This window comes from Emys orbicularis, chromosome 13 (genome assembly GCF_028017835.1).
Source record: "Emys orbicularis isolate rEmyOrb1 chromosome 13, rEmyOrb1.hap1, whole genome shotgun sequence".
Classification (NCBI taxonomy): domain Eukaryota; kingdom Metazoa; phylum Chordata; order Testudines; family Emydidae; genus Emys; species Emys orbicularis.
The window spans coordinates 48,371,460-48,396,910 of NC_088695.1; the positions used below are offsets into that span (position 1 = coordinate 48,371,460).

General features: G+C 65.1%; 1 protein-coding gene across 1 annotated transcript; it reads left to right on the forward strand.

Moving 5' to 3' along the window:
• The first annotated feature begins 5,046 nt into the window (after positions 1-5,046).
• AATK (apoptosis associated tyrosine kinase) lies at positions 5,047-24,375 on the forward strand. The gene is made up of 13 exons (XM_065416048.1): positions 5,047-5,091; positions 6,847-6,988; positions 8,802-8,881; positions 9,709-9,827; positions 10,817-10,904; positions 11,891-12,024; positions 15,545-15,628; positions 17,054-17,194; positions 17,904-18,053; positions 18,514-21,997; positions 22,302-22,455; positions 23,232-23,468; positions 24,347-24,375. Exons 1-13 carry the CDS (start codon positions 5,047-5,049, stop codon positions 24,373-24,375), a joined length of 4,887 nt encoding a protein of 1,628 aa, XP_065272120.1.
• The last annotated feature ends 1,076 nt before the right edge of the window (positions 24,376-25,451 follow it).

Genomic DNA, 25,451 nt, shown 5'->3' on the forward strand with positions numbered 1-25,451 from the left:
CAGGGGACGCGGTGACAGCCGCTGCGCAAAGTGCTGCCTGTTCACCATGGAAACAGGCTGAGAAGAGAGCGAGAGAGAAAACGCTCCCCCCAGCCCCTTCCAGGGCCAGGCTTTGTCTGGACGAGGGCCCAGTCCCCCGCTGGTGGCAGACCGCACACGAGGAGAGACGAGGCCAGTTGTGAGCTAGTTGAGTGGCCTGGCCTTGTCTTGGCTGGAGTTTTAGAAGGTGGGTTTAGACGGAGCTAGTTACACACCTTTAAACCCCGTCAGAGGTAGAATGGCCCCGTGGTCAGGACGCTCAGGGGACCCTGTTTAAATTCCCGGCTCTACCACAGACTTCCTGTGCGAGCTTGGGCAAGTCACTTAGCCTCGCCGTGCCTCAGTTTCCCCACTTACAGTGGGGTAATAGGCCTGCCCTGACTCACGAGGGTGGGTGTAGCGCCCAGATGCTATGGGTGATAGTCTCCAAAAGCCTTTGGCGCCAGAGGTTTCAGACAGAAAAGCGCTAGGTTTGTTCAAGCCAACAGGGTCCTTTAAGGGGGAGGGATAGCTCAGTGGTTTGAGCATTGACCTGCTAAACCCAGGGTTATGAGTTCAATCCTTGAGGGGGCCATTTAGGGATCTGGGGCAAAAATCTGTCTGGGGATTGGTCCTGCTTTGAGCAGGGGGTTGGACTAGATGACCTCCTGAGGTCCCTTCCAACCCTGAGATTCTATGATTCTAAGGTGACACCCCAAGTCTGGGGCAGAACCAGGACTAGAACCCAGGAAGCTGAGTTCTCCACCGCTGCCTGGCACACGGCCTAACCCTGTGTCAGCTCTGGGTTTTCTGCCCTCGCCCCATTTTAAACTGTGCCCTCACGTAGCCGAGTGGCGTGGGAGGGGGTTGGGAATTGACCCTCAGCTCCCGCGTTAATGGGGCAGTTTCTGGGCCCTCACAGCGAAGACTCAAAATCGCCTTCCATTTTCAGGAACGTTGGTGTAGCCGGGACGGGACCGTGGGGGGAGGGAGGGTGCCCGCCTGGCTTTCCAGCGGCTCAGTGACATGGGGGCTGGCACGGAGCCCAGCGCTCACTCTGGGAGCGGGTAACCGACTCCTGGGCGGCGATTCTCCAGGGACGTGTCCGAGTGGCGTCTCAGAGGAGGAGACCCCGTCTCCTGCAGGGAGCCCAGGGCGCTGTCTGACGGGTTCGCGTATTGCTCGGGAGAGAGAGAAAGGGGTGGTGCTGGCCAGGGCATAGGCATAGGCAGAGGCTGGGCATGTGGGGGCCAGCACAGAGCATTGCACTAACAGCGCATGCAGCGGGGTGGCCCGTGGGCTTTATCTGGGGCTGAGAGCCAGAGCCCCTGCACAGCGGGGGTGTGGACACGTGGTGAGCTGTGTCTCCGGTGCCGCGGGCACCGCCCTGTGGTGAGCCGTGTCTCTGGTGCTACGGTGACCACGTGACTGCGAGCCATGTCTCTGGTGCTGCGGGCACTGCCCTGTGCTGAGCCGTGTCTCCGGTGCCGCAGGCACCACGCCGTGCTGAGCCGTGTCTCCGGTGCCGCGGGCACTGCCCTGTGGTGAGCCGTGTCTCCGGTGCTGTGGTGACCACGTGACTGCGAGCCATGTCTCTGGTGCCGTGGGCCCTGCTTGTTCCTGGGAGCTCCCCCCAGGCAAAATGACCCAGAAGCCAAAGAGCAAACGGGGCCCCTCGTCTCCCTGCTTTGGCTCGCAGGGTCGCCGTGCTCGGTGGTGCAGAAGCCATTCCGAGCTAGGAGCCAGTCCCAGCAGCTGTCCTGCTCTGAGACACCCATTCCAGCCACTCCGTCCCGTGGCCATCACCGGCTCGATGCCTTCTCTCTCTCCAGTTCCCTCTGCCTGCAGCCAGGTTCCCCGCACACCCTGTTGGGCTGTCCCACGCTCTAGCACCTTTCACTGGGGGCCGTTTTCCTCCATTTCCTGTCATTCCATCCCTCTCTGTCCCCCGGCCTAGTCATCGCTGCTTTGCAAGTACCCCCTACCCCCATGGCCGAGCTCTTTTCACCTTTCCCCCTCCGGGATCCCTGCAGCTCCCTGATCACTTTGGTTGCCTTTCTCTTGGCTCCCTGCAGCGCCAGCCTTGTGCCGCTGGGCGCCCTGGGCTGGCGAGGGGCCTGGCTCTGGCGAGCTCGCGGTGGTGTTTTTATGGCAGTCGCCGTGGATCGAGCCGGCTGGGCTCTGAGTCACGGCTGCAGCCCCTGTGCCTCCCTGCTGCTTCCTCCGGGTAGAATGACGCCGTTTGTTCCCGGCGGCTCGGGAGCAGCATAGGAATAGCTCAGCGGCAGCTTGTCAGGTGGGTTCCTGGGGGAAGCGGCAGAACGGCTGGCATCGAGCGCCCACAAAGCAAGCTCACAGCTTGGCAACAAAAGCCGCTGATGTTCTCTCCACAGGGGCCCCATAAACCCTCTGCATGAAGGGCCCTTGTGTCTGCCGTTGGCTGCTCTGGGGGCCAGCGGGGGCTGGATGGCTCTGCTGGGCTCCCTGCTTGGGGCAGGCTCGCTCGGCGGCTCCAACATGCTGCCTCTCGCTTACCCTGGCCGCAGCAGCGATGCTCTGGGCTCCCCGGAGGGCTGGGGGGTGTATCACACCCTGCTGCTCCCTGGGCTTTCCTGAAAGACGCCGAAGCCTCCTGGTTGGGCCGGGGGAAGCCCTGGTGACTTGCCTGCAGCAGAGGGGAGACGCGGGGTTGGCCCTTTACCGGTACTCGCAGCACTTCTCTCTCCTCCTGGTGCTTTACTGCTTGTGGCCAGAGCTGGGTTCCTGCCAAGTGTGGGTCCCCGGCTCCTTTTCCCCCTCACCTGGAGGCGCTGGGCTCATCCACCCGCCGTCTCCCTGGGGCTGCGGCACCGTCACAGCCGGAGGGATATTTGGGAGGAGATGCCGGGCTGGGCCAGGCCCTAAGCGACAGGATGGCACCAGGAGTGGGGGCCGTGTTCAGTCCTCCTCTGGGTGGGGCGTGAGAAGGAACTGGGGCCTGCGGAGCCCTTCGAGAGACGGGCACTGGCTTCCTTCCTGTTTGCTGGGTGACGGGAGTTCTTGCAGCTCACCTGACCCTGAGCGTCCTGAGCCGGGGCCCGAGGCCGGGAACACAGCCTCCTAGCACGGCTTTCCAGCTGGAGGAACAGCATGTCCGGTGCCTGCCCGAATTCCTGCTGCAGCTGGGGCGTTCTGCCCCTCGTGCGCTTTGAGTTGGAGGCCGTCCCCTTCTCCTTCCTTCCACCCCAACGTGATGCTGGCGGAACAGAACTGCGGCTGCGGCCAACCCCAGAGGTGGCTGCATCGGGGCCGTGCTCGGGCGCCCTTGCACCTTCATGTATGTTAATCTCTGTTTAGCTGCTAACATCCCCCTCCCCCATCTGGTGTTCGGGGAGCGTGCGCCAGCGCCCTGGAAAGGGACCTCCCCACAAACCCTGCCCTGCAGCCCCCAGACTCGCAACTCCCCCTGCACCCTGCCCCTCTGCTCCACAGCCTCCCAGTGTGTGTGCAAAGGGAGCCATCCTTGGCTCCTTCGCTGAGAGCATCCTGCATGGACCCTGCAGAGCCCGGGGGCTGCTGGATGAAGTTGACTCTGCAAGTAGAAATGTGGTTGGGGGCATGCAGGACCCAGAGACTCCGCAAGCGAATGGTGCCCGGAAGCAACCTGGGTGCCCGCGTGGGCTGCAGAGACCAGTGCTCGTGGGGCAGGGAGCTGGGGAGCAGCAGGGGCTGCTTCTGCTCCTTGCCTCAGCCTCTGGGGAAACGGCCCTTGCTGGAATTACTTGGCAGGGCTAAAGCAGGATCCCAGCAGAAGGGACGGTGGCTAGAAATCCCCTGGGACAGGCCGGTGGGGTGCCCCGCCTGGGCGCAGCGTTGGAATACCGGCTTACCAAGGGGCGTGGGGGAGTCACCATCACGGACCCTTCGGGGATGTTCCCCTAACAACTCTGCTGTGGGATTATTTCAGGGTAGGTCCCTGCTATGAATCTGTGAATTATTGTCATGGCAACAGTGTGGAGCCGAGGGATCCAGTGAGTGCTAGGCCCAGGATTAGAGGCTGAGCCGGGTCTGTGTGTGCAGGCAGGACGCACGTGCACCCAGCCAGCCTCGGGCACGCACACGCATGAGCGGGCACACGCACACAGACGCACGCGGGTGTCCGTACACAGACCGAGGATTTAGGAAGCCGGTTAACTGCTTCCTCAAGGGTTGTGTAAACTGGCCCAAAGGGCAGATCGGCTCTTTCGCATTGAAAAGTGTCTCCTGCCCCCGATCCCAGCGCCTGGTGGCCGGGGTTCGGCTGTTCTTTTTGCTTTCTTGGCAGCAAAACCAATTGTGACCGGTCCAGTTGTTCTCTCTTGGTCTTTTCCATATGGGCGCCTCTGTGTTTAGCAGGCGACAGGGCCCCAGGCCAGTGCCCCCTTGGCCAGGGGATGGGTCCTAGAGCAATTGGCCGGCAGCCGCCTGTCTGCGGTGCGGCAGTGCCCCCCTGTGGGCGATGGGAGCAATGCAGCATCTCCCCACTTCCCTGCTCCCTCCTGGGCTGCATTTGGGGTACTCTGCTCAGCGTCGAACCCTGGCCTTCAGCTGCTGTTCACGGCCACCGTGGGCCACTGGCTGGGCTGGGGCTGCCCTCCGGGGCCAGCTGGGAAGCCAAGGAGGTGTTGTGTACAGCCAGGGGCACAGCATCTGGGTCGGGAGGCCTGGGCTGGGACTATTTTTTGCCTCCTCACACAGTGTATCCATGGGCCCTTCCCATCAGAGGCGGCTCAACCTCTGCTCTGTCTACACTGGGGTCAGCGCCGCGGGGCTCCCAGCTCTGCCATGGCTGGGCTCCCTCGTGCAGCTCCCTGGGTTTGTTCCCTCTCACTGTCTGGCCCCTGGCCCCGCAAGGGAGACGCTCTGCATTTGTCGCCGGCCCCCCTAATCTCTCCGCCCCCCCACGTTTGTCTCCCCGCAGACGGCACCCCCCTTAGCGAGCTCTCTTGGTCCTCGTCGCTCGCCGTTGTGGCGCTTTCCTTCTCTGGTCTCTTTACCTTCATCTTCCTCATGTTGGCCTGTCTGTGCTGCAAGAAGGGAGACATTGGCTTCAAGGTAAATGCTCCAAAGAGGGGGTCCCAGCCTGGCTGGGGGCGGGGGGAATGTGGGATGAGGGTCCCAGCCTGGCTGGGGAGGGAAGGAGAGGAGGGGGTCCCAGCCTGGCTGGGGGAGGGTATGTGGGAAGAGGGTCCCAACCTGACTGGGGGGGGGGAACGAGGGGAGGGGGTCCCAGCCTGGCTGGGGGAGGGAATGTGGGGAGGGGGTCCCAGCCTGGCTGGAGGGGAGAGGGGACCAGCCAGCGATGTTGCTGGGGGTGCTGGTGGGTCTGGTGACTTGTTAACCCCTGGTCATGGCGTGTGTGCCTGGGCCCGTGGAGACTTGGGGCCCTTCTCCTTGGCCCACACTAACAGGGAGCTGGGCCAGGCCTGGGCAGCTCAGCACCACACACCGGCTGTGCCTGGCTCTGGTCGCGTCGCTCTCTGGCCAGGCCTCTGCCCTGGAAATGCCCCTGGTGCCCTGCGGGGTGGGAGGGGCCGTGACCTCCCTGCACAGAATGTGCCCGAGGAACAGTTTTCTCTGTTTGCTGGGATTTTTGTGGAGGCTCGCGGCGCCTGGGCGGGGAGGGGGGGGCTTGACCATCCCGCGGAGCCTGGGGAGGAACAATGAGGCAGCTCAGCCCCCCACGCTGCCTATATAGGAGAAGGGAGAGGGTTTGCATCCAGCCCGGACGCTGCCCCATGGCCCAACAAGTCCCGCCAGGGAGGAGCCCCAAGCGTGGCGCAGCAGCGGGCCCCCAGGCACCATGAGGCTGGTGGCAGCTGGGGCGGGGCGGGGCAGGGGAGATGCTCGCCGTGTCCTGTCTGATCACGGAGGCAGCCGTCAGGCCCGAAGGGCTGTCTGGGGCACACAGCCAGGTAAAGGGAGGGCGCCCATGGGCCGCACAGAGAGAGCAGGGCCATGGGGCTGGGACAGGCCTCTGAGGAGGGATGAGAGAGACGTGGGGCGGGCAGAGCCCTCTGGTGACACGGGCGGAGCCTTGGGGGGCTGGAGTCTCTCCCGGCCCCACGTGGGGCTGCCTGGCCCTTAAGCTCACGCTGCAGCAGCTTGTGCGTGCCTGGGTCAGGGTCACACACGCCCACTGGGGTGATGGGCGATCTGGCTACTCCCCTTCCCCGGGGGTCTCCCCGGCCTCTCCGCTCTCCGGGGATGGGGCTGCCCGCTCCCTGCCCCGAAGGCAGCGCTGGGGAGTGGGAGGGCGCTGGTGAGGGCACGGGGCGGAGAGTGGCTCTCCTGCCCAGCCCAGTGCTAGGCAGCCGGCCCCAGAGAACATGGGGGGAGGCGGCTGAGATCGCGCCCTGGGGGACTGGGCAGTAGCCCTGACGGGGGGGTGCGCTCCACTCGCTGGGTAGGGGTGCTTGCTGACGGGGGGCTTGCAGCTCTAAGGGCTCAGGGCCGGGGCTCTGCATCAGACACGCGGCTGCGTGGGGAGCAGGTGAGCGGGCTTGGCGGAGCCGCCGCTCGGTGTGGGCGTGATAGAAACCGGGTGGCTGGGCAGCCCCCAAGGCGCGCCGGGCGCTGTACAAACACACGAGGGGCCCAGGAGGAGCCCACAGCCTGACAGACCCGTCGGGCGTGGGACGTGAGGAAAGGGAGAGAAGCGTGTGAGGCAGGGCCTGCCAGGCTCCTCCCGTCTCTTGCAGCGCCGTGGCGTGCTGAGGGGGGGCAGGGGCGCGCTCAGCTCTGTGTGCATGTGCTGTGCCCACGTCTGCCCCTGCCGACCCCCTGCCCTCTGCTTTGTGCCCGGGCCAGGAGTTTGAGAATGCCGAGGGAGAGGATTACGTGACCGAGTTCTCGGTGCAGGGCTCCCCGGCCACGCAGAATGGCCCCGAGGTTTACATCCTGCCCCTCACCGAGGTGTCGCTCCCCATGGCCAAGCAGCCAGGGCGCTCAGGTAAGCTGCGCGGCGGAGCGGGGCCGGGCGGCTGCAGTTCCCGAGTGGATTGCAGCTTCGAATCGTGCTGCTCCCTGGGAGCCTTCGTGGCGTCTCCCTGCCAGGACAGCGCTCCCTGTCCTGATCAAGGAGCGGGGCCAGCGCCCGTCATGGTCACTGCTGCCATGTACGCGGCGCTCTGGGGGAGGGAGGCGGAGACTCTGTGACCACGGCCAGCAGCCCCTGCCCATGGCTGACTCCGAGGACGCTGCCATCGACTGCCTGCAGCCCCCGGCCAGGGGAGCATAGCTGGCTGGGGCTTACTGGGGGCTGTTCTGCCCCGAGCTGCTGGCACGCAGAGCGTTGCCTGGCACCTGCAGAGGGCGCTCTTGGCCCCTGCCTGGGGTGGGGAATCCCGCTTCCTGGCCCGTAGCTCAGTGGCACCACCTGGTGGACACACCTGGGATAAAGGGTTGCTTTTGGGGGAAAGCGCTCCCTGCGGGGGTGCAGGGATCACAGGAGCCCAGACACATGTCCCGGGAGGAGCTGGTCTTGGCCCATTAGCAGGAGGGGCAGCCGGCCCCGGGGGCCCTGTCTCCTGGCCTGCAGCCCCCTCTGACCAGCATCCCTCAGGCCTTTTCTCCAGCACCAGTGCAGGGGAGCAGCCTAGGTTGACCAGCCCCGGTGCTGAGAGGGCTGGGAATAGCGCTCCGGGCCGGGCAGGCTGGGGAAGGGAAGGCCTCTGCCACAGCCCTGCCCTGGCTGGAGGGGGAGCTTGGACCCTGGGCAGGCAGGTCACACTGGGCTCCTGTTTTGGCACAGGCCCCTGGAGACACAGGCGCTCTCTGAGCTCATCCCACGGCCCCAGATTCCTTCCCTGGCGCTGCCCCCCCCCCGGCCGTGGTAAACAGGCCTGTGAGTGGGAGAGGAATTCTGAGATCGCCGGGCGGGGCGAGGAGCCAACAAACGCTGCTACAGAGCAGCCGCCCTCACCCCCTGCCCCTCTCCGCTGCTGTGCCGGGTGCTGCCCCAGCTGATCTCACTGGGGCTTGGACAATGGCCCCAGTGTCTGGCGTGGCCGGAGTGGTGCAGGGCGGCGCGATGCTGCCCAACAATGGGCCCATTGCTGCCCCCCGTGGGTCCGGAATGCTGGGATTCCGCCGGGGAGGGAGGGAGCGAGCGCTGGGCGGGAGGAGCATGGGGGCTACATCCCCGATGCCCCGGAGCTGCTGGCTGGGTGGTTGGGCTGGGATGCAGGGCGCCTGCTCGCTCTGACTTCACCCCCCTCCGGTCTGGCTGCGGGTTTCTGGACCTCCCAGCTGGACTGGAGGAGGAGGGGCAGCCCCCCCCGCTGCCCCCTTGGGGAGAGCTCAGCGGGAAAGGGCTGTTCCACTGGGGCAGACAGCTCCCAGCCCGTGGTGGGGAACGCCAGTGGGGAGCGGCTCCTGGACATGAAGGGGCCACAACTGGCACCTGCTGCCCGCCCGGGGGCACTAACTGACTCCCCTGGTGTGCAGCTCCGCCCAGCGCCGTATCGCAGGGTGTGAGGGGCTGGAGCCTCCCAGGGACAATGCTGCCAGGCTGTGCCTGAGCCCACAGCTCTGCCAGCTGGAGCCCAGGAGACAGCGCCGCAGGGCCGATGGATGAGCACCATGAGGCTGCGCGGGGCCTGGCGCCGAACGGCAGAAGGGGGCGAGCTGGGCGCGGCTGGGAGACGCGGGTAAACTGGCGGGCGGGCGGAGCCGGGCGCAGCTGGGAGACACGAGTGACCCGGCGGGTGGGGCAGGCCGCCGGGAGCGCTGATGCCCAGCTATCTGGATGTGCTCTCTTACAGTGCAGCTGCTCAAGTCCGCGGCTCTGGGGAGGCACAGCCTCCTCTACCTGCAGGAGATCGGCCACGGCTGGTTTGGGAAGGTGAGCACGTCCCTCTCTTGGGGGGGGGGGGCGGGCTGTGCTCGGGAAGGGCTCCCCGAGGGACGCCAGCTCAGGCCGGGATTTGCCCTGGCAGCGGGGTCGTGGAGCTGCGTGGGGGGGGGGGCCCTAGAGCCCGTGTGGGGCTGAGTGTCTGAGCACCGGCTGCTCCATCTCTCGGCTCAGCCTCTCGCCCCCCAAACTGCTGCGCGTGAGCGTTTGGGACCCTCGGTGGCTCTGGCGTCCTTGGCCAGACTGTCCCATGCGCTGCCCCGGGGCCGTCCTGGCTGGGGCCGTTGGGCGGGGGTACGCAGGAGCCTGGGGAGGTGGGTGCCGGTCTCGGGAGGGGAATGTGCCCCTGCAGGGAGAGAGGCGCCCATCTCTGGGGAAGGGGTGTGCTGGGGGGAGGATGTGGGGATGCAGGAACAGGGATGGGTGTGGGGCAGCGATGGGGTAGGAAGGGGGTGGAGGGGAGGGGACATGTATGCCCCACACAGGGGGAAGTGGGTTCAGCAACAGGGGCAGGGCGGGAATGTGGGGGTGGGGAGGGGACGTGCTGCAGGACATGGTGCCGTGGCACAGGATGGGGATGTGGGTGCAGGGTGGGGACGTGGGGGTGGGGAGGGGACGTGCCGCGGGGTGCAGGGACATGGGTGCAGGGACGTGAGGGCAGGCAGGGGACGTGCTGCGGGACGCAGGGCCGTGGGCGCAGGACTGGGGCGCAGGGCCGTGGGTGCAGGGCCATGAGGGCAGGCAGGGGACGTGCCGCGGGGCGCAGGGCCGGGGGCGCAGGACGAGGGCGCAGGGCTGACGTGCGCTGCCGTCCCTAGGTGTTCCTGGGGGAGGTGAACTCGGGGCTCAGCAGCACCCAGGTGGTGGTGAAGGAGCTGAAGGTGAGCGCCAGCGTCCAGGACCAGATGCAGTTCCTGGAGGAAGCCCAGCCGTACAGGTAGGCCAACACAGCGCCCGCTCTGGCCCCGGTGTCTCTGCCATGCAAGGAAAGGACTCCCTTGCCCCAGGGAAGGGCTCTGGGGATGGCCCCAGTGCTGGGTCCCTCCCTGCCAGTGTGGAGCCAAAGCCTCTGGCGCTCTGCTCCCAGGGGTGCCTCCCCTCTGCGGCTGAGCCGGCAGCGTGGCACGGAGAGGCCCTTTCCCACACTGGCCATCCCTGAGCCGCCATCTCATGGTCGCTGCCATCCGGGCCTGTCCTCCAGGCTCCGGTCACGGGCAGCACGTTGGGTCTGGGCCTAGATCAGAGCAAACTGGTCCCTTCCCAAACCATCGCACGAATCAGCCCGTCTGTGTCTGGCAGGAAACTCAGGGGGGCCAGGCAGGACTGAGGGGCGGCTGAGCTGGGCGGGAGTCCTGGACTAATCCAGGGGGCTGCGGGTTGGGATGGAGGGGCACTGACAGGGAAGTGTGTCTGGGGGGTAGGGGGGAGCTGGGGGGCGGGGGGTTGGGATTGAGGAGCATTCACAGATCTGGGGGGCAGGGGGGAGCTGGCCTGCAGTAGCTGGGGGGGCTGCGGGTTGGGATTGAGGCGCATCGACAGATCTGGGGGGGCTGGGATTGGAGTAGAGTCAACTTTACACTGCGAGATGAACAAACACCCTATTGTTGTGGGTCCTGTTGGGGCGGCTGGCACTTCCCGGTACCCATTTGTTCTCTGCCCGGCCAGGCCTGGCGTGGGGACGGGTCACAGAGAGCTCCTTGCTGCCCCCAGAGACGCATTGTGTGGGCTGGGTGACAAGGGGAAAGCTCTCTGAAAAGGTTTCTTTCTGCTAGCCCAGCCCTGGGCTCCCCGCACACAGCTCTGCCGGTGCCCCTCCAGCCCGACCCGCAGCCCCCTGGCTGCCCCAAGCCAGAGATGACGGGTAAGTTGTCCCAACCCTGCTTCCCCAGTTTGAAATCTCCGTTGCTCTCTCCCCTCCCTGCGCAGGGCTCTCCAGCACACGAACCTGCTGCAGTGCCTGGCCCAGTGCGCCGAGGTGACGCCCTACCTGCTGGTCATGGAGTTCTGCCCGCTGGTATGTCACCTGCTTTAAAACCCTTCGCCCTCTTTGGCCCTCTCCTCCACTTCCCCATGCTGGGGCTGGCGCCCTGCGGGTTCACCCGGGCCCAGCTGCTGCTGCAGGGGCTGAACGGCAAACGCCGGGTCCAGAGCAGGTTATTTCAGGCCCCGCGTTAGCGCGCTGGGTCCCGCTTGCCCCCCAGCGTTGGTGAATCTCCGCTCCCCACAGCTTCAGGGCTGGCTCATTTCCTGTGCTGAGCCACAGGTTCAAGCGAGGGGGATGCCAGGCGGGGTGGGGACGCTTGCCCCTCGTTTGGTAGCAGGGTTAGTGAGTCTCCAGGGAGCGAGAGAACATGGCTGGGGTCTCAGCGAGTGCGGCTCGTTCTGGGGCCCACCTCCGCAGAGCCCTTCGCGCCGGCTCACAGCCACGGCAGATCCCTGCAGGCTGTGAATGGGGGTCTGTAGTGTCCGGCGCTGGCAGGCTCCCCGTGCGGCTGGGGCGATGCGGTTCACACTGGGGAGCCGGGATCGCAGTGGATCTGCCTGCCTGCCGGCATGGGGCAGTCCCAGCCTTGCCGGGTTTTCCAGACCCCTGAGCCCCATGTGGGGAGAGAACCCATGGGGGGTGGGGGGGTTGGTGGGCATGTGCCCCCTGTGCCACGTCCCACTCCCCAGGCGGGTGTTTGGAGATGGCCCAGGCATTGCCTGTGGCTCGTGGGCAGGGGACTGGGGAGGTATATACACCCCCCCTCCCCAAACCGGTTTTGGGCCAGGCCCTCTGCTCTGCTCCATCTCTTTCCCTGCCCTGACGCCCCCTCGCTCCCCTGATGCACTCAGCTCCGCTCCCGGCTGCTCCCCCCTTTGTGACGGTGCGTGGGGCCCTCGGGGTCTCCCTGGGGAAGGGCGGCGCGGGGCCACTGAGTGGGGAGGGGCTCAGAGACCTCGGCACCGGCCGGCGGGGCCGTGGCTCAGGGTCAGTGACGGCTGCTGCTCCCGTGACAGGGCGACCTGAAGGGCTACCTGCGGAGCTGCCAGGTGGCCGACTCCATGGCCCCCGACCCCCTCACCCTGCAGAGAATGGCCTGCGAAGTGGCATGCGGCATCCTGCACCTGCACAGGAACCACTACGTGCACAGGTAAGGCTGGGCCGGAGGGGGAGGGGGCACCACAGACACTCCCCTCCCCTCCCCTGCCTGCTGGGCCCTGAGCATCGCCCGCCCCTGCCACCCGGCACCCATGGCTCCAGAAACCGTGAGCTCCCTGCAGGATATGCACCCTGGGGTGGGAGGAGAGCTAGACACTGGGTGGGGAGGGGGGCAGGAGTGGGGACTGGGGCTGGGGGAGCAGGGGCTGGAAAGGCTTTGTAACTTCCCCAGTACCCTATGCAGCCTCATCCGACCGCCTCCCCATCACCCAGGCTCGGGGCCCCCTCAGGCGCTGTCCCCGGGTTTGCTGGGCCCGTGACACCCCTGGGCCCAGGCTACGAGCAGAGACTGCAGTATAGGTGCTTCCCATGCTGAGGCCTGGGAGCTGGCGACCCCCCCCCCACCCCCCCGGCACGTGCAGCTAGAGGACATGGGCCAAGCAGGAAGAGGGGCTGCCAGTGGGTCTGGCCTGGGGTGGGGGGGTGGGGTGTCCAGTCCCCTGCCTGGCATGTCGGGGGGCAGTGTGCGGGGGGGTCCAGCCTAACGGGGGGGGGACGTGGGGTTGGGGGCATGTCTGGTCCCCCGCCTGGCGTGTGGGCGGACGGGGTCGCATGTGGCTTGCCCTATGGCTCCTTTAGCCGGTGGTTTTCCACGCCCACCCGTTGGCTGGGGGCCGAGAGGGTCTCACCCCAGCGTAGCAGCACAGCATGGCACTGCCGCTCGCCCAGGACTCCGGGGTTCCTCTCCTCAACCCTGGTCCACCCGCCGCCCTCTGGCTTCTCCTCCCCAACAATATCCTGGTGCTGAGTGAGTTGCACACGGAGACTCCAGCATCAGTGATTTTGTTGAAGAGGGCGAGCGCTGGCTTCTGGGGCCGTCGGATCCTTCTCGCCTGCCACAGCCTGGGCCCTGCGCCGGCGGGCGCTGCACAGAGCCTCGGGCGGGGCCCTGCCTCGCTGCCTCTGCCTCCCAGCGCTGCCCACCGCCCGGCGGGTAACCGGTGCCCTCGGCGCTGCTCTCCAGAGGCTCTGGCAGAGGCAGTTCCTGGGTGCCCAGTGCCTCCCCGTCTCTCTTTCATGCTGGTGAATGGAGCCTGGTGGGTCTCTCCAGGGCAGCAGCAGGGCCAGCTGCCCGGACACCTCCCCTGCCCCTGCGGGAGCGGGGGTCCCTCGGGGGTCCCTGGGGCAGTTCAGACCCCCTGGCCCACGCACTCCTGGCCTCTCTACTCAGCCGCCAGTCGGCGCAAAGCGCTGCAGCGAGTGTGACACGTGAGCTGGGACCCCCCAAACTCATCTCGCACGGGCCACCGTAGCCGTTAGTGGGGACGACTTTAATCCCGGCCGAGCTGGGCTGAGCTGGGCTCGAACCAGAGCCACCAGCGCCGTTAGTGGGGACGCCTTTAATCCCCGCTGAGCTGGGCTCGAACCAGACACCTGCAGCCTCTGATCCATGCCTGGTGTGCGCCAACTCCCCACAGGGTCCTGCCTGGGTCACACACACCCCCCTCACCCTCCCTCTACACACACACCCTCACCCCCCTACACACACACACACCCTCCCCCACCCACCCCCCACACACCCTCCCCCCTCCCCCTACACACACACACACACCCTCCCCCCCCTCCCCCTACACACCCTTCCCTCCTCCCCTACACACACACTCTCACTCCCACCCACCCACGCACACATATACATACACCCTCGCTCCCCCTCCACCTATACACGCCCCCCCTCGCCCCCTCTACACACAGACACACACACACACTCTCACCGCCATCCCCCTACACACACACACACACCCTTGCCCCCCCTCCCACTACACACACACACACCCTCCCCCCCTCCCCTACACACACCCTCATCCCCACCCATCCACACACATCCCTCTTGGTTCCCACCCACACATATACATACACACACGCCCCCCCCACACGCATACACCTTTGCCCTCCCACACATACACACACGCCCACATTCCCATACACACAGCCGCTCTGCCACCCACCCATGCCCCCGCCACACCCACACACACCCTCACCCCCACCTACACACGCACTCATACACCCATGCCCCCCCCCACACGCATTCACCCCCACCCACCCACCCACATCCTTCCTGGCTCCCACCCACCCATGCACACATATACATACATAACCCCCCCCACACACATGCATATACCCTCGCCCCCCCACATACACACCCACACCCCCATACACACAGCCGCTCTGCCACCCACGCATGGACACACCCACCCACCCACATACAAACACGCCCCCCCAACCCTCGCCCCCCCACCTACTCATGTGCTCATACGCCCACGCCACCACCCACACACACACCCACTTCCCCATACACACAGCCGCTCTGCCACCCACGCATGCACACACACCCCCACACACACACACATACAAACACCCCCCCAAACCCTCGCCCCCCCACCTACTCATGTGCTCATACGCCCACGCCACCACCCACACACACGCCCACTTCCCCATACACACAGCCGCTCTGCCACCCACGCATGCACACACACACCCACACACATAGAAACCCCCCCCAAACCCTCGCCCCCCCACCTACTCATGTGCTCATACGCCCACGCCACCACCCACACACACGCCCACTTCCCCATACACACAGCCGCTCTGCCACCCAAGCATGCACACACCCACCCACACACATACAAACATGCCCCCCCAAACCCTCGGCCCCCCACCTACTCATGTGCTCATACGCCCACGCCACCACCCACACACATGCCCACATCCCCATACACACAGCTGCTCTGCCACCCACGCATGCCCCCCCACATGCCCTCCTCACACATATACATACACGTGTGCATACAGTTGCACCCATACATGCACCATTGTCCCCCACCCACACGTGCCTACACATATGCACACAGTTGCATACACATACACACACCCTCTCCCCCACCCACCCACGTGCGCATACACCCACACATATACATACGTGTGTGCATACACTTGCACCCACCCACACATATATACACGCACATGTACACACACACGCACACTCACCTGCATGCATGCACGTGCACACACATACACACACTCACGCATGCTGCGAGGAGGGGTCACAGCGGCAGGGTAGGAAATGGCCGAGGTAGGTTGCCAGGCAATCTCCATTCTGCCTGGCTTAGTCTGACGGCGGGATGGGCAGTTGGAGGCGGCCGGAGGCTTAGCATTCCCTGCCATGTATTTGGGCTGGTGACTGGAATGCCCTGCACTAGCTGGTGAGTTACAGCCTGAGCCCTGCTGTCTCTGGCCAAAGTCTGGGGCCAACCCCCCCCCCCCCCCCCGGGTTCAAATCCAGAACCCTGACGCTCCCCCTCCTTTGTCTCCCCGCCGGGTTGTTCAGGCCCCTCTGGCCTGGGTGGCTGCCGCTTGCCCGGCACCCTCACCCCGACCGGCGTGTGAGCTCCCCACTCCACCGCCCCAGCGCGCCTGGGGTTGTGTAACAGCAGCTGTGCGTTTCCTTTGTCTAGCGACCTGGCTTTGCGGAACTGCTTACTCACTGCTGACCTGACCGTCAAAGTCGGGGACTACGGCCTGGCTCGCTGCAAGTACAAAGTAAGGCTGGGCTGGGCTGGGGCTGGGGGGGGGGCTTTCGGCACCTGCTGGAGCCCAGCCTCTGTGGGCTGATCTGGGCTCAGTCATGGGGCATCCTCCCGGCCCAGTGGGGTTCAGGGACCCGGGAGCTGGGGTTACTGTAGCAGGGGGTGTTGGAGGATGGGAGCCCTGGGCCAGGCCCTGGCTGCTGGGTCCCTTCGGGCTGGTTACTCTGAGCGCCTGGGATTCATTGTCGGTTTCCTCGGCTGTCTGCTGCGGGAGGCTCCCAGTGTCCTGGGAATGGGGCTTGTCCTCCTGGAGAGAGGGGCCTGGGAATGGGTGTTTCTGAGCCTCCTACGCTCCCCCTCTGGGCAGGGCAGACACTGCTTGGCGTGACTCGGGGGGGCAGGGGAGGGGAGGGTTCTCCCCTACAGAGCAGCTGGCAATGCCCTCCTCCTAATGCAAACAGTGCCCAGCAGGGACCGGGCGGCTGTGCCTTCACTTCCCTGCAGGGGCACAGGCGGGGGCAGGGGCTGCTCCCCTGAGTCGTGGCGGGAGGGGCAGGTCCCTGCCGCTAGCCTTTTCCTCTCGCTGGGCATCGCAGCTGCCAGCCGAGTCCTGGAGACCTGCTTCTGCCTGGCACCCAGGGCAGGTTCCTGTCTGCTGCAGCCTTTGGGGAGGTCACTTCAGCCCTGAGGGATTGGAACTGCTGGGAGGAGGGGGCAGCGGGGGATGGGGGGCAGCAGAGGGCCGGGCAGAAGAGGGGGCAGTGGGGGATGGGGGGCAGCAGAGGGCCGGGCGGGGGAGGGGGCAGCGGGGGATGGGGGCAGCAGAGGGCCAGGCGGGGGAGGGGGCAGCGGGGGATGGGGGGCAGCAGAGGGCCGGGCAGAAGAGGGGGCAGCAGAGGGCCAGGCGGGGGAGGGGGCAGTGGGGGCAGCAGAGGGCCAGGCCGGGGAGGGGGCAGTGGCAGGAGGATGTGGTGGGTGGGCCAGAGGATGGGGGAGGAGGAGAGGTGGGAAGATGGGGGTTGAAGGAGAGGCAGTGGACGGGGCTGGAGATTGGGGGGTGAGAGGTAGCAGAGGAGGAGTGGGAAGGGGGTGGGGAGGAGAGGCAGTAGCCAGGAGAGTGGGGCAGGGGATGGAGGGGAAGAGAGGAAATGGAGAAAGAGGAGCTGGGGAGGAGATGAACTGGGGGAAGAGGAGCTGGATGGGGGCTGGGGGAAGGGGGCAGCAGGGGGCTGGGGGAAAAGGGAGAAGTGGAGAGGGAATGGGGAGGCAGGGGGCTCAGGCGGGGGAGAGGATGTGGGGAAAGAGGGGCCCGGGGTAGCAGGGGGCTGGGGGGAGGGGAGGGAAGAGGGGCCCGGGGCAGCAGGGGGCTGGGGGTGCTGCTGTCACACCCGGGCGTGCCGGTCCCTTACGCGTAGGTTGACGTTCTCTTCTCGCGCTGACCCCGCATGCTCGACAGGATGACTACTTCGTGACGGCCGACCAGCTGTGGGTGCCGCTGCGCTGGATCGCGCCCGAGCTCATCGACGAGGTGCACGGCAACCTGCTCATAGTGGATCAGACCAAATCCAGCAACGTCTGGTGAGCGCAGGGCCCAGGCAGGGCACATGCCCGGCTGCCAGCGGTCCCTGCCCTCCCCCAGCCCCCGGCTGTGTGCGAGTGACTCAGGCCCTGGCCTCAGCCAGCACGCGGGTGTGAGTCGGGCCTGTGTCCCTGCTCAGGATGTGTCAGTGCCTCGTGGTCTGGCAGGCGGCCCTGAGCCCTTGGGGTGTGGGGCGGGGGACAGGGCAGGGCTGCCACTCCCATATGGACCCAGCAGGGGATGGGCCTCCGCTCCTGGAGAGCCTGTGCATGGCCTCAGCCCCTGGCAGGGTGGGCATCGGGGGCGGAGTGGCTGGGGAGGGTCCGAGGCCAGGGCTCTAGAGGAGGTCAGCACGGGTCATCTGACTGCCGCCACCTGCCCTTAAAATTTGAGAGTCCAGGGCTGGATCCCCAGCTGTGTGAACAGGCATAAGCCCAGTGGAGCGGGGCCTGTTCACACCAGGGTGGATCTGGCCTATGGACTCCCGTGGAACGGGGCCCATTCACGCCAGGTGGGGAGCTGGCCTCTCTCCTCCATCTCCAGGCGGCTCTGCCCATGTGTAACCCAGAGGCCTGAGCCTGCAGCTGCCTGTCTTGCCCAGGTCAGTAGGGCCGGCTGGGGCACGTCCCTCCCTTGGCCTTTCCTCTCTGCTGTTGGTTGTCCCCCCTGCCGTGCTGCAACGACACACACTCGTCCCTGTCTCTGCAGGTCTCTGGGCGTGACGATCTGGGAGCTGTTCGAGCTGGGCAACCAGCCCTACTACCGCTACTCCGACCGGCAGGTGCTCACCTACGCCATCAAGGAGCAGCAGCTCAAATTGCCCAAGCCCCAGCTGAAGCTGTTGCTGTCTGAGCGCTGGTGAGGAGCATGCTGCGGGCACTGGGGTGGGGTGGAGTTGCCAGGTGCTGCCGGAGGGTGGCAGATTTCCGCCTGCCTCAGGCCTCGGACCACTGCGTTAGCAACGTGCTTGCTGAACGCTCTCCTATTTGTGCATCCTCCCTTCCTCTCCTCCGGTTCCTCTCTCCTGGGCTGGCTCCGGGCAGGGGTGCGTTGAGGGGCCCGGTGCCATCTGCCGAGCGGGGGCAGTCCTGCTGAACAGTGAGTCAGAACGCGCATGGTGGCGCCATGTGCAGGCGAAGGGTGGGCGTGTGCCCATGCCCAGCCGCCCTCTCACCGGCTGGTGGAAGGTCGCCTTCCGGCTGGGGCTGGCAGGGAGACGGGGGCTGGGGAGCGTGCAGCCACAGGCTCCTGCCGGAGCGGCTGCAGGCAGGTGGGGGCGCTGTGCAGGGACGGACTCCAGTGTCCTTCTGTGTCGCAGGTACGAGGTAATGCAGTTCTGCTGGCTGCAGCCCGAGCAGAGGCCGACGGCGGAAGAGGTGCACCTGCTTCTCTCCTACCTGTGTGCCAAGGGGGCGACGGAGGCAGAGGAGGAGTTCGAGAGGCGCTGGAACTCCATGAAGCCCAACAGCAGCTCCAGCAGCAGCCACCGCGGCACCGAGGTCTCCTCCTTCCCGCTGCTGGAGCAGTTCTCTGCCGAAGGCTTCCACTCGGATGGGGACGACGTCCTGACTGTCATGGAGACCAGCCAGGGCCTCAACTTCGAGTACAAATGGGAGCCCAGCAAGGCTGAGTGCTTCCAGGTACCCACGGGGGCCCTGAGCCCCAGCAGTGCCGCCCAGTACCAGGACTTGTACTACCCCACCAGCTCCATGGGGCGGCTGAGCCTCGGCGTCTCCCCGTCCTGCTATGAGTGCAAGCAGCAGGGCTGCCCAAGCCTGCACGCGCCCAGCGTGGTGCCCATCCTGGGGGCCCACAGCCCCTCGCTCAGCAGTGAGTACTACATCCGCATCGAAGGGCCCTCGGAGGGTCGCACCGAGCTGGACTACGCCATGTGCTCCTACAGCCCCGACTGTGAGTACGGCTCCCCGGCCAAGGGGTCCCGCTGGCAAGCCAAGGGGGGCCAGGACAGTGGCACATACGACTCAGATAACAGCCCCACTGTCTCCCTGACCATGGAACCCCTGCTGGGCCATGCCACGCCCAGCGAGGGCTCTTGGGAGCATCCCGATTACTACCCCTACCAGTGCCACAGCAAGGAGCCTCCATACTACCAACCGTCCCCAGGCGATGGCACCGACCACTATCTGCTGGAGGAGGAGCCCTTGGAGGCCAGCAGCAAGGAGTGGCAGGTCCCCAGCTTCCAGAAGAACATCTTTGAGGACCCTCTGGGCATCTCCCCATCAGTGAACTGTGCCTACAGCCCCCCCAGCTATGAGGAGCCCCACCCAGCCCCCTTGGCAGGGAGGCTGCTGGAGTGTGTGGGGCAGAAGGTGGCTAGCAGGACTCAGGGCTCCAGGCTGGACTGCATCACCTTGGAGCTGGGCGAGGAGAGCCCGTGCAGCAGCCCCCAGTGCGGGAGCAGAGAGCGCGCGAGCGGGCTGGTCCCGGAGGATGTGAGCACAGCGGTGCAGAGGCAGCACTGGACGTCCAACAGCTCGGCCAACAACAACAGCAGCAACTGCCCTCCTCCACCCTGCGAGCCCCCTGCCAACGACAGCTGGTGTTACCGCCACATGATCACCTTCCGGGGACTCATGGCCGAGCCCCTGGACTCCGTGCCACGCGACGAGGCCCAGCTCAGGGACGCCTTGCAAGAGAGGAGGAGCCTGTTGGTCAAGGACTTGCGGCTAGCGCTGCAGGACCAGCCCCTCACTGAGAACCATAGCTTCTGCTTGGATCCCGGGCAGCGCAGGACCCTGAGCAACAAAGAGGACTCTTCCTCTTCCTCCTCCTCTTCCTCCTCCTCCTCCCCCCACTGGGAGAGCCATGACTCATCCGCTTTCGACCTTTTGGAAGACACAGCACTGGCAGGCATTTCCAGTTCACAATGTGCCTCCGGTGCAGCGCTCCCCACAGACTCCTCGGCCGGAGCTGCAGCCCAGAGGTGCCTGGATGATGCCAGCACAGCATCAAGACAAGCCGAGAGAGGGGAGGGGAATCACCATGCCCAAATGCCACAGCCAAGGGGTATGGATCCACCAGGGCCTGTTGATATGGGACATGCCGAGGCAGGGGCAGCTTGCCAGCTATCTGAGAGCACCACCATGCCGGCTGAGGGGGCAGCCCTCCCGCTAAGTCCTGGGGAGTGGGCTGTCCCGTATGCCCACACAGAGGGCAACCCTTGTGCAGACTGCACCCAGATCCCTTCAGAGGCCTCTGAGGCAGTTGGCCAAGTGCCCGGAGACATTGCAGTGGAGAGTGGGAAGAGCATCACAAGTGACCTGGACCGGACCCCAGACAAGACCTTCTCCAGCACCAGCTTCCCTGACATGGATGACTGCAGTGATGAAGATACCGCGGAGCTCACGTCTGGTGTCTTCACCGACTTCTCCGGAGACTATATGGAACGAGTGGACGTGATCCCATCCTTCAAGTCTCTCCAGAAGCAGGTGGGGACGCCGGACTCCCTGGAATCCCTCGACATCCCATCCACAGCCAGCTCGTGCGAAGTCTTCAGCCCCACCAGCTACGTCCCCTCCAGCCAGCCCAAGGCCCTGGACAGTGGCTATGACACCGAGAACTATGAGTCCCCGGAGTTTGTCCTAAAGGAGCCACATGAGCCCAGGGAGCCAGAGACTTTCACCCACCTGGGGAAGTCGCCCGTAGGTCTGGCGGTGGGCGAAGGGGACGGCGTGGCCTCCGAGATGCACCTCTCCTCATCCTTCAGCGCTGAGCTTCACGGCCTGAGTGAGAAGAACCCGTACCGCGACTCAGCCTACTTCTCAGACTACGACACCGACGCCGAGAGGTACCTCAAGGAGGATGAGGACAGCGATGGGTCTGAAGCCCAGGACAGGGAGGCGGGGTGCTTGCAGCTGGATGCGCAAGACCTGGGAAGTGCCCCGAGCCAAAACAGTGATGGGGAGGAGCCGCCCCAGCCCCGCGACACCCCTGACAGCCCTCAGGGAGCTGCTTGCACCATGGGGACTGGAGCTTCTGGTGTAGGCTTCTCAATGGCAGGTGAAGTGGTGAGTCCCGGGGAAGGGAGCGTCCAGGCTGCCCACCCAGAGCCGGAGCTGGAGCTGGAAGGTGCCGCCAGGGCTGAGGAGACAGCTGCAGGCCACAGTCCAGACTCGGACGGCTCCAGAGATACGACCTGGGAGGAGTGCCCTGCCATCCCCAGCATCCCAGCAGAATCTGTACCATCCAAGTCCTTCTTCCTGTCTCCCGTGGTAACGAGCCCGGAGGGCCCAGCCCTGCTGGTTCTGGCCAAAGCTGGTGGAGAAGAACTCCTGCAGGAAGGGCTCTCAGGCCTGCTGGGTGAGGCTGTGGCTCCTAGCTCCGAGCCTGAGGGGCCGGAGCACCCGTTAGAGGAGCCAGGGGTGCGAGTGGCCCCAGAAGGGGAAGCGCAGGAGGGTCCTGGCAGGGCCCTGGCAGAAGAGCTGTCGCTAGCTCAGGGCCGGCAGTTGTCCCTGGATCTCTCCCTGCGGCAGGCCCACGCGGAGCTGCGGCCACCCGGCCCCGAGCGGCGGGAGGAGCCTGAGGACGAGGAGGAAGACACCGAGGACAGCGACGAGTCGGACGAGGAGCTGCGCTGCTACAACATCCAGGAGCAGAGTGAGGAGAGCGAGGACGAGCCGGCTGCTGTGCCCATTGTGGTGGCTGAGAGCCACAGCGCCAGGAACCTGCGCAGCCTGCTCAAGATGCCCAACCTGCTGTCCCAGACCTTCTGCGAGGACCTGGAGCGGAAGAAGAAGGCCGTGTCCTTCTACGACGACGTCACCGTCTACCTCTTTGACCAGGTGAGCAGTCCTGGGGCCTAGTCGCTGCCTTCCCGTGCAGTGAGCTCAGGAGGGCAGCAGACGGGCACCATCTGGGAGGGCGTCCCAGGGCTCTGTCCCCAGCTTCCTCCACATCCCAGCCCAGTTGAGCTGGGGAGACTGGGGAGGCCTTTGTGACATGGGGCCTCCATCCATTTCCCAGTCAGTGGGTGCCAGGCCCCTGAGGGCACAGATAGGAGTATCTGGGATGGCAGTGTCATCACTGCCTGGCTCTCGGGCATGTGTCTTTATGGGGTGATTTTCCAAGGTGTCTTTTAATGTCCAGGAAAGTCCCACTCGGGAGCTCAGCGACCAGACGTTCCCAGAGGTCACGGCACCTTCGCTGCAGCCCGTGCAGAGCAACTGCACCAGCCCCACAAGCCCGGTGGACAGACTGAGCGCATCTGATGACTCCTCGGATGGCAACGCCTCTGAAGAGAGTGAGGGCTTGTGGTGGGCGGAGCGCCCGCAGCTGGGGAGGGACTCAGCTGTATAACTGCCAGTGGCGCTGGGCATGGGCACCTGTCCCACCACCTCCAGGCTGCCCCCTCCAGGCCTGATTCCCCTGGGCATAGCGGGCATCAGGTAGCACTAGCACAAGGCCCCAGAGAATCTGGAGGCAAATCCACATGGACTACAGTGGGCACTCTGTGCAAGGGTGGAGCTCGAATTGAGAGTCCACAGGCTGAGAGAGGGAGTGGGCACAGCGGTAGCGATAGGCCCGGCCGAGGGGCGGCAGGCTGAGGGGGGCAGTGGGCAGGCGCGGTAGCGATAGGCCCGGCCGAGGGGGGGGCGGCGGGCGAGGTAGCGATAGGCCCGGCCGAGGGGCGGCAGGCTGAGGGGGGCGGCGGGCGCGGTAGCGATAGGCCCGGCCGAAGGGCCGCAGGCTGGGGGGGGGCGGCGGGCGCGGTAGCGATAGGCCCGGCTGAAGGGCCGCAGGCTGGGGGGGCGGCGGGCGCGGTAGCGATAGGCTCGGCCGAGGGGGGGGCAGGCTGAGGGGGCGGCGGGCGCGGTAGCGATAGGCTCGGCCGAGGGGGGGGCAGGCTGAGGGGGGCGGCGGGCGCGGTAGCGATAGGCCCGGCCGAGGGGGGGCAGGCTGAGGGGGCGGCGGGCGCGGTAGCGATAGGCCCGGCCGAAGGCCGGCAGGCCTGGGCCGTGGGCACAGCAGCAATGGGCCTGCTCCCTGATGTGTCACTGTGGTCGTTGTCTGCTCCAGGTGGTGGATTCGAGTGGGATGACGACTTTCCGCTCATGCCCGTGAAGTCATCGTTAATGTCCTCACTGACGGTGACGCCAGTGATGCCAGTCTCGGCCATCCCCAGCCTTCCCTCGCTGGTCCCAGTCCAGAAGCAGGTGCTGCCGATCCAGTTCTCCCGGTTCACCGTGTCTCCTGCGCCGGTGTCCAGGTTCTCCATCACACACGTCTCCGACTCGGACATGGAGTCCGTAGGAGGTGAGGGCTGGGGCTGGGTGCTCAGCCCAATAGGCAGCTGGGAGTGATGAGACTTGGAGCCATCTCTCTTTGAGCTGTTCTGGCTAGCATGCCGTGCGTGGCTGGGTCTGCCTGGAGCCCGGGACCCATCTGATTGCCTTGGGATCCATTATAGGACGCAAAGTGGGGTGGTTTGGACCCAGAATGGGAGCCATGAACTCCTGAGGTTCACTCAAACTCTGATCCTGGCAAGTCCCTCTCCCCTAGGGGGCCCCATACACCAAATCAGACAGCTTGTTGCCCGTAGACATACTGCAGGCTTAGGGAGGGAATACACAGAACTAGGAGCCAGGACTCCTGGGTTCTATATCATCTCTGTCACTGACTTGCTGAGTGACCTTGGGTAAGTCACTGCACCCCCCGTGCCTCAGTTTCCCCATGTGTGAGATGGGTGTGCCCACCATGCTGCGTTGCTCAGTGAGCTGATGTCTGAACTCACCAGTACTAAGTACTGGTAGTTCTTACTGTGTCTGTGGGGCCCTTGTGCAGGCTGCCTGCTGCCCAGCTCTCCTGCTTGTCTAAATGAGCTGGTCAGCTGCGCTTGGGAACTGGAGCTGGAATGTTGTCCCTGTGACATCAGTCTCTCCTCCCCAGGCCCTAAGCCCTCTAGGGAGGCTGCCAGGCATGAACATGGCTGGGCCATGTCAGTGCCCCATACCACACAAAGGAGCTTCCCCTTGTCGGCTGGGAGTGGTGGACTTGGCCCCTCCGTGTTGTACTCAGTGTAGGCCGCCAGCCCTACCAGCTAGGGTGGGATGGGTCTGTCGAGGTGACATGTCCATTCCTGTGGGCTGGCTCCTAAAGTTCTGAGAACTCCGCCTGTTCTGTCTCTGTTCCAGGCAGCAGTGAAGACGGTGACAGAGAATGAGCCCTCCCACATGGTTGCTTGGACGTCTCCTGGTGTCGGTGTCGGCCTCAGGGCCAACGAGAGAGGCTGAAGGACGGGAGCCGGGTGCAGCACCCGGACTCCTGGGACCTTGCTCTATTTTTCTAGGCAGATTTTATTGGAAGGATTTTGTTTGCTGCTAGCCGGAATCGCTCCCGGTGGCGCTGCAGCGAAGCGGTTGGTGATGACCGTGTGTGCGCGTGGGTGGGTGGGTGGGTGCGTGCGTGTATAAATATACATATATAAATTATAGCATTTAAAGGGTAGCGCTGTGACCTTGCTAACATCACTGAGTCTCCACCTTGGCCATTTTGTGACCCAGCAGCTCACACCTCGTGGCTTCTTGCCCCCCTGTCCCCCGGCTTCCTGAGAAGAGTCAGACTCACCTCTCGGACACACCTGTCACAGACTCACCTGTGCTCTCCGGGCTGCCCGACATGTAAGGAGCTTGGCATTCCTGCGCTTTCACGTCAGTAGATGGGAGGGGCACTCCACCCATGCTCTCTGCTGCACGGGCACGTGGCTTTTTGGTCACAGGGCACTGCCCGTCTTTGGTTATGGTCTTCCTCCTTCCTGCTGGGTGTTTGTAATCTCACACTCACCCCTCCTCTAAGCACTGTTCCGCCTCCTGCTTCTGGAGCTGTTGGGAGAGGAGGGCTCAGGACGGTTACAGCAGAGCTTGATGATGTTGCCGAGGTCAGGAAGGAGCAGTAGCTACGGCAGTGGCAGCACCGTCCTGGCACAGATAGCCCCTGTGCCTTGGCTTGGGAAAGAGCTGTGGCAAAGCAGGGGAGACGGCCTGGGTGGAGTCCAAACTCACATGCCCTAGGCTGATCACTGGTGATTAGAGGAAGCTCTTGACATTTATTTCTCTGTGATTTACTTTTCCAGAACGCTCTTGCTAACAGCGCTTGCCCTTTGCCTCCGATCTCCGGCTCCCCCGCAGGGCATCTGGTAAGAGCCCCCTAGGAGCTGGGAGCAACTCAGTAAGAGCAGTTTGTTTGCCCTGTCCTCCCAGCTCCCTGCTGTAGGCTGGCGTGTTCCCCCCACCTGCTTTT

Excerpts from the sequence above, each read along its gene's own strand:
- AATK (XM_065416048.1), top strand. The coding sequence starts at position 5,047 with ATGTTGGCCTGTCTGTGCTGCAAGAAGGGAGACATTGGCTTCAAG. Across the intron at positions 15,629-17,053 it reads CTGGCTCGCTGCAAGTACAA|GACCCCGCATGCTCGACAGG; the intron begins AGTAAGGCTGGG and ends TCTTCTCGCGCT. Across the intron at positions 21,998-22,301 it reads CCGTCTACCTCTTTGACCAG|GAAAGTCCCACTCGGGAGCT; the intron begins GTGAGCAGTCCT and ends TTTAATGTCCAG.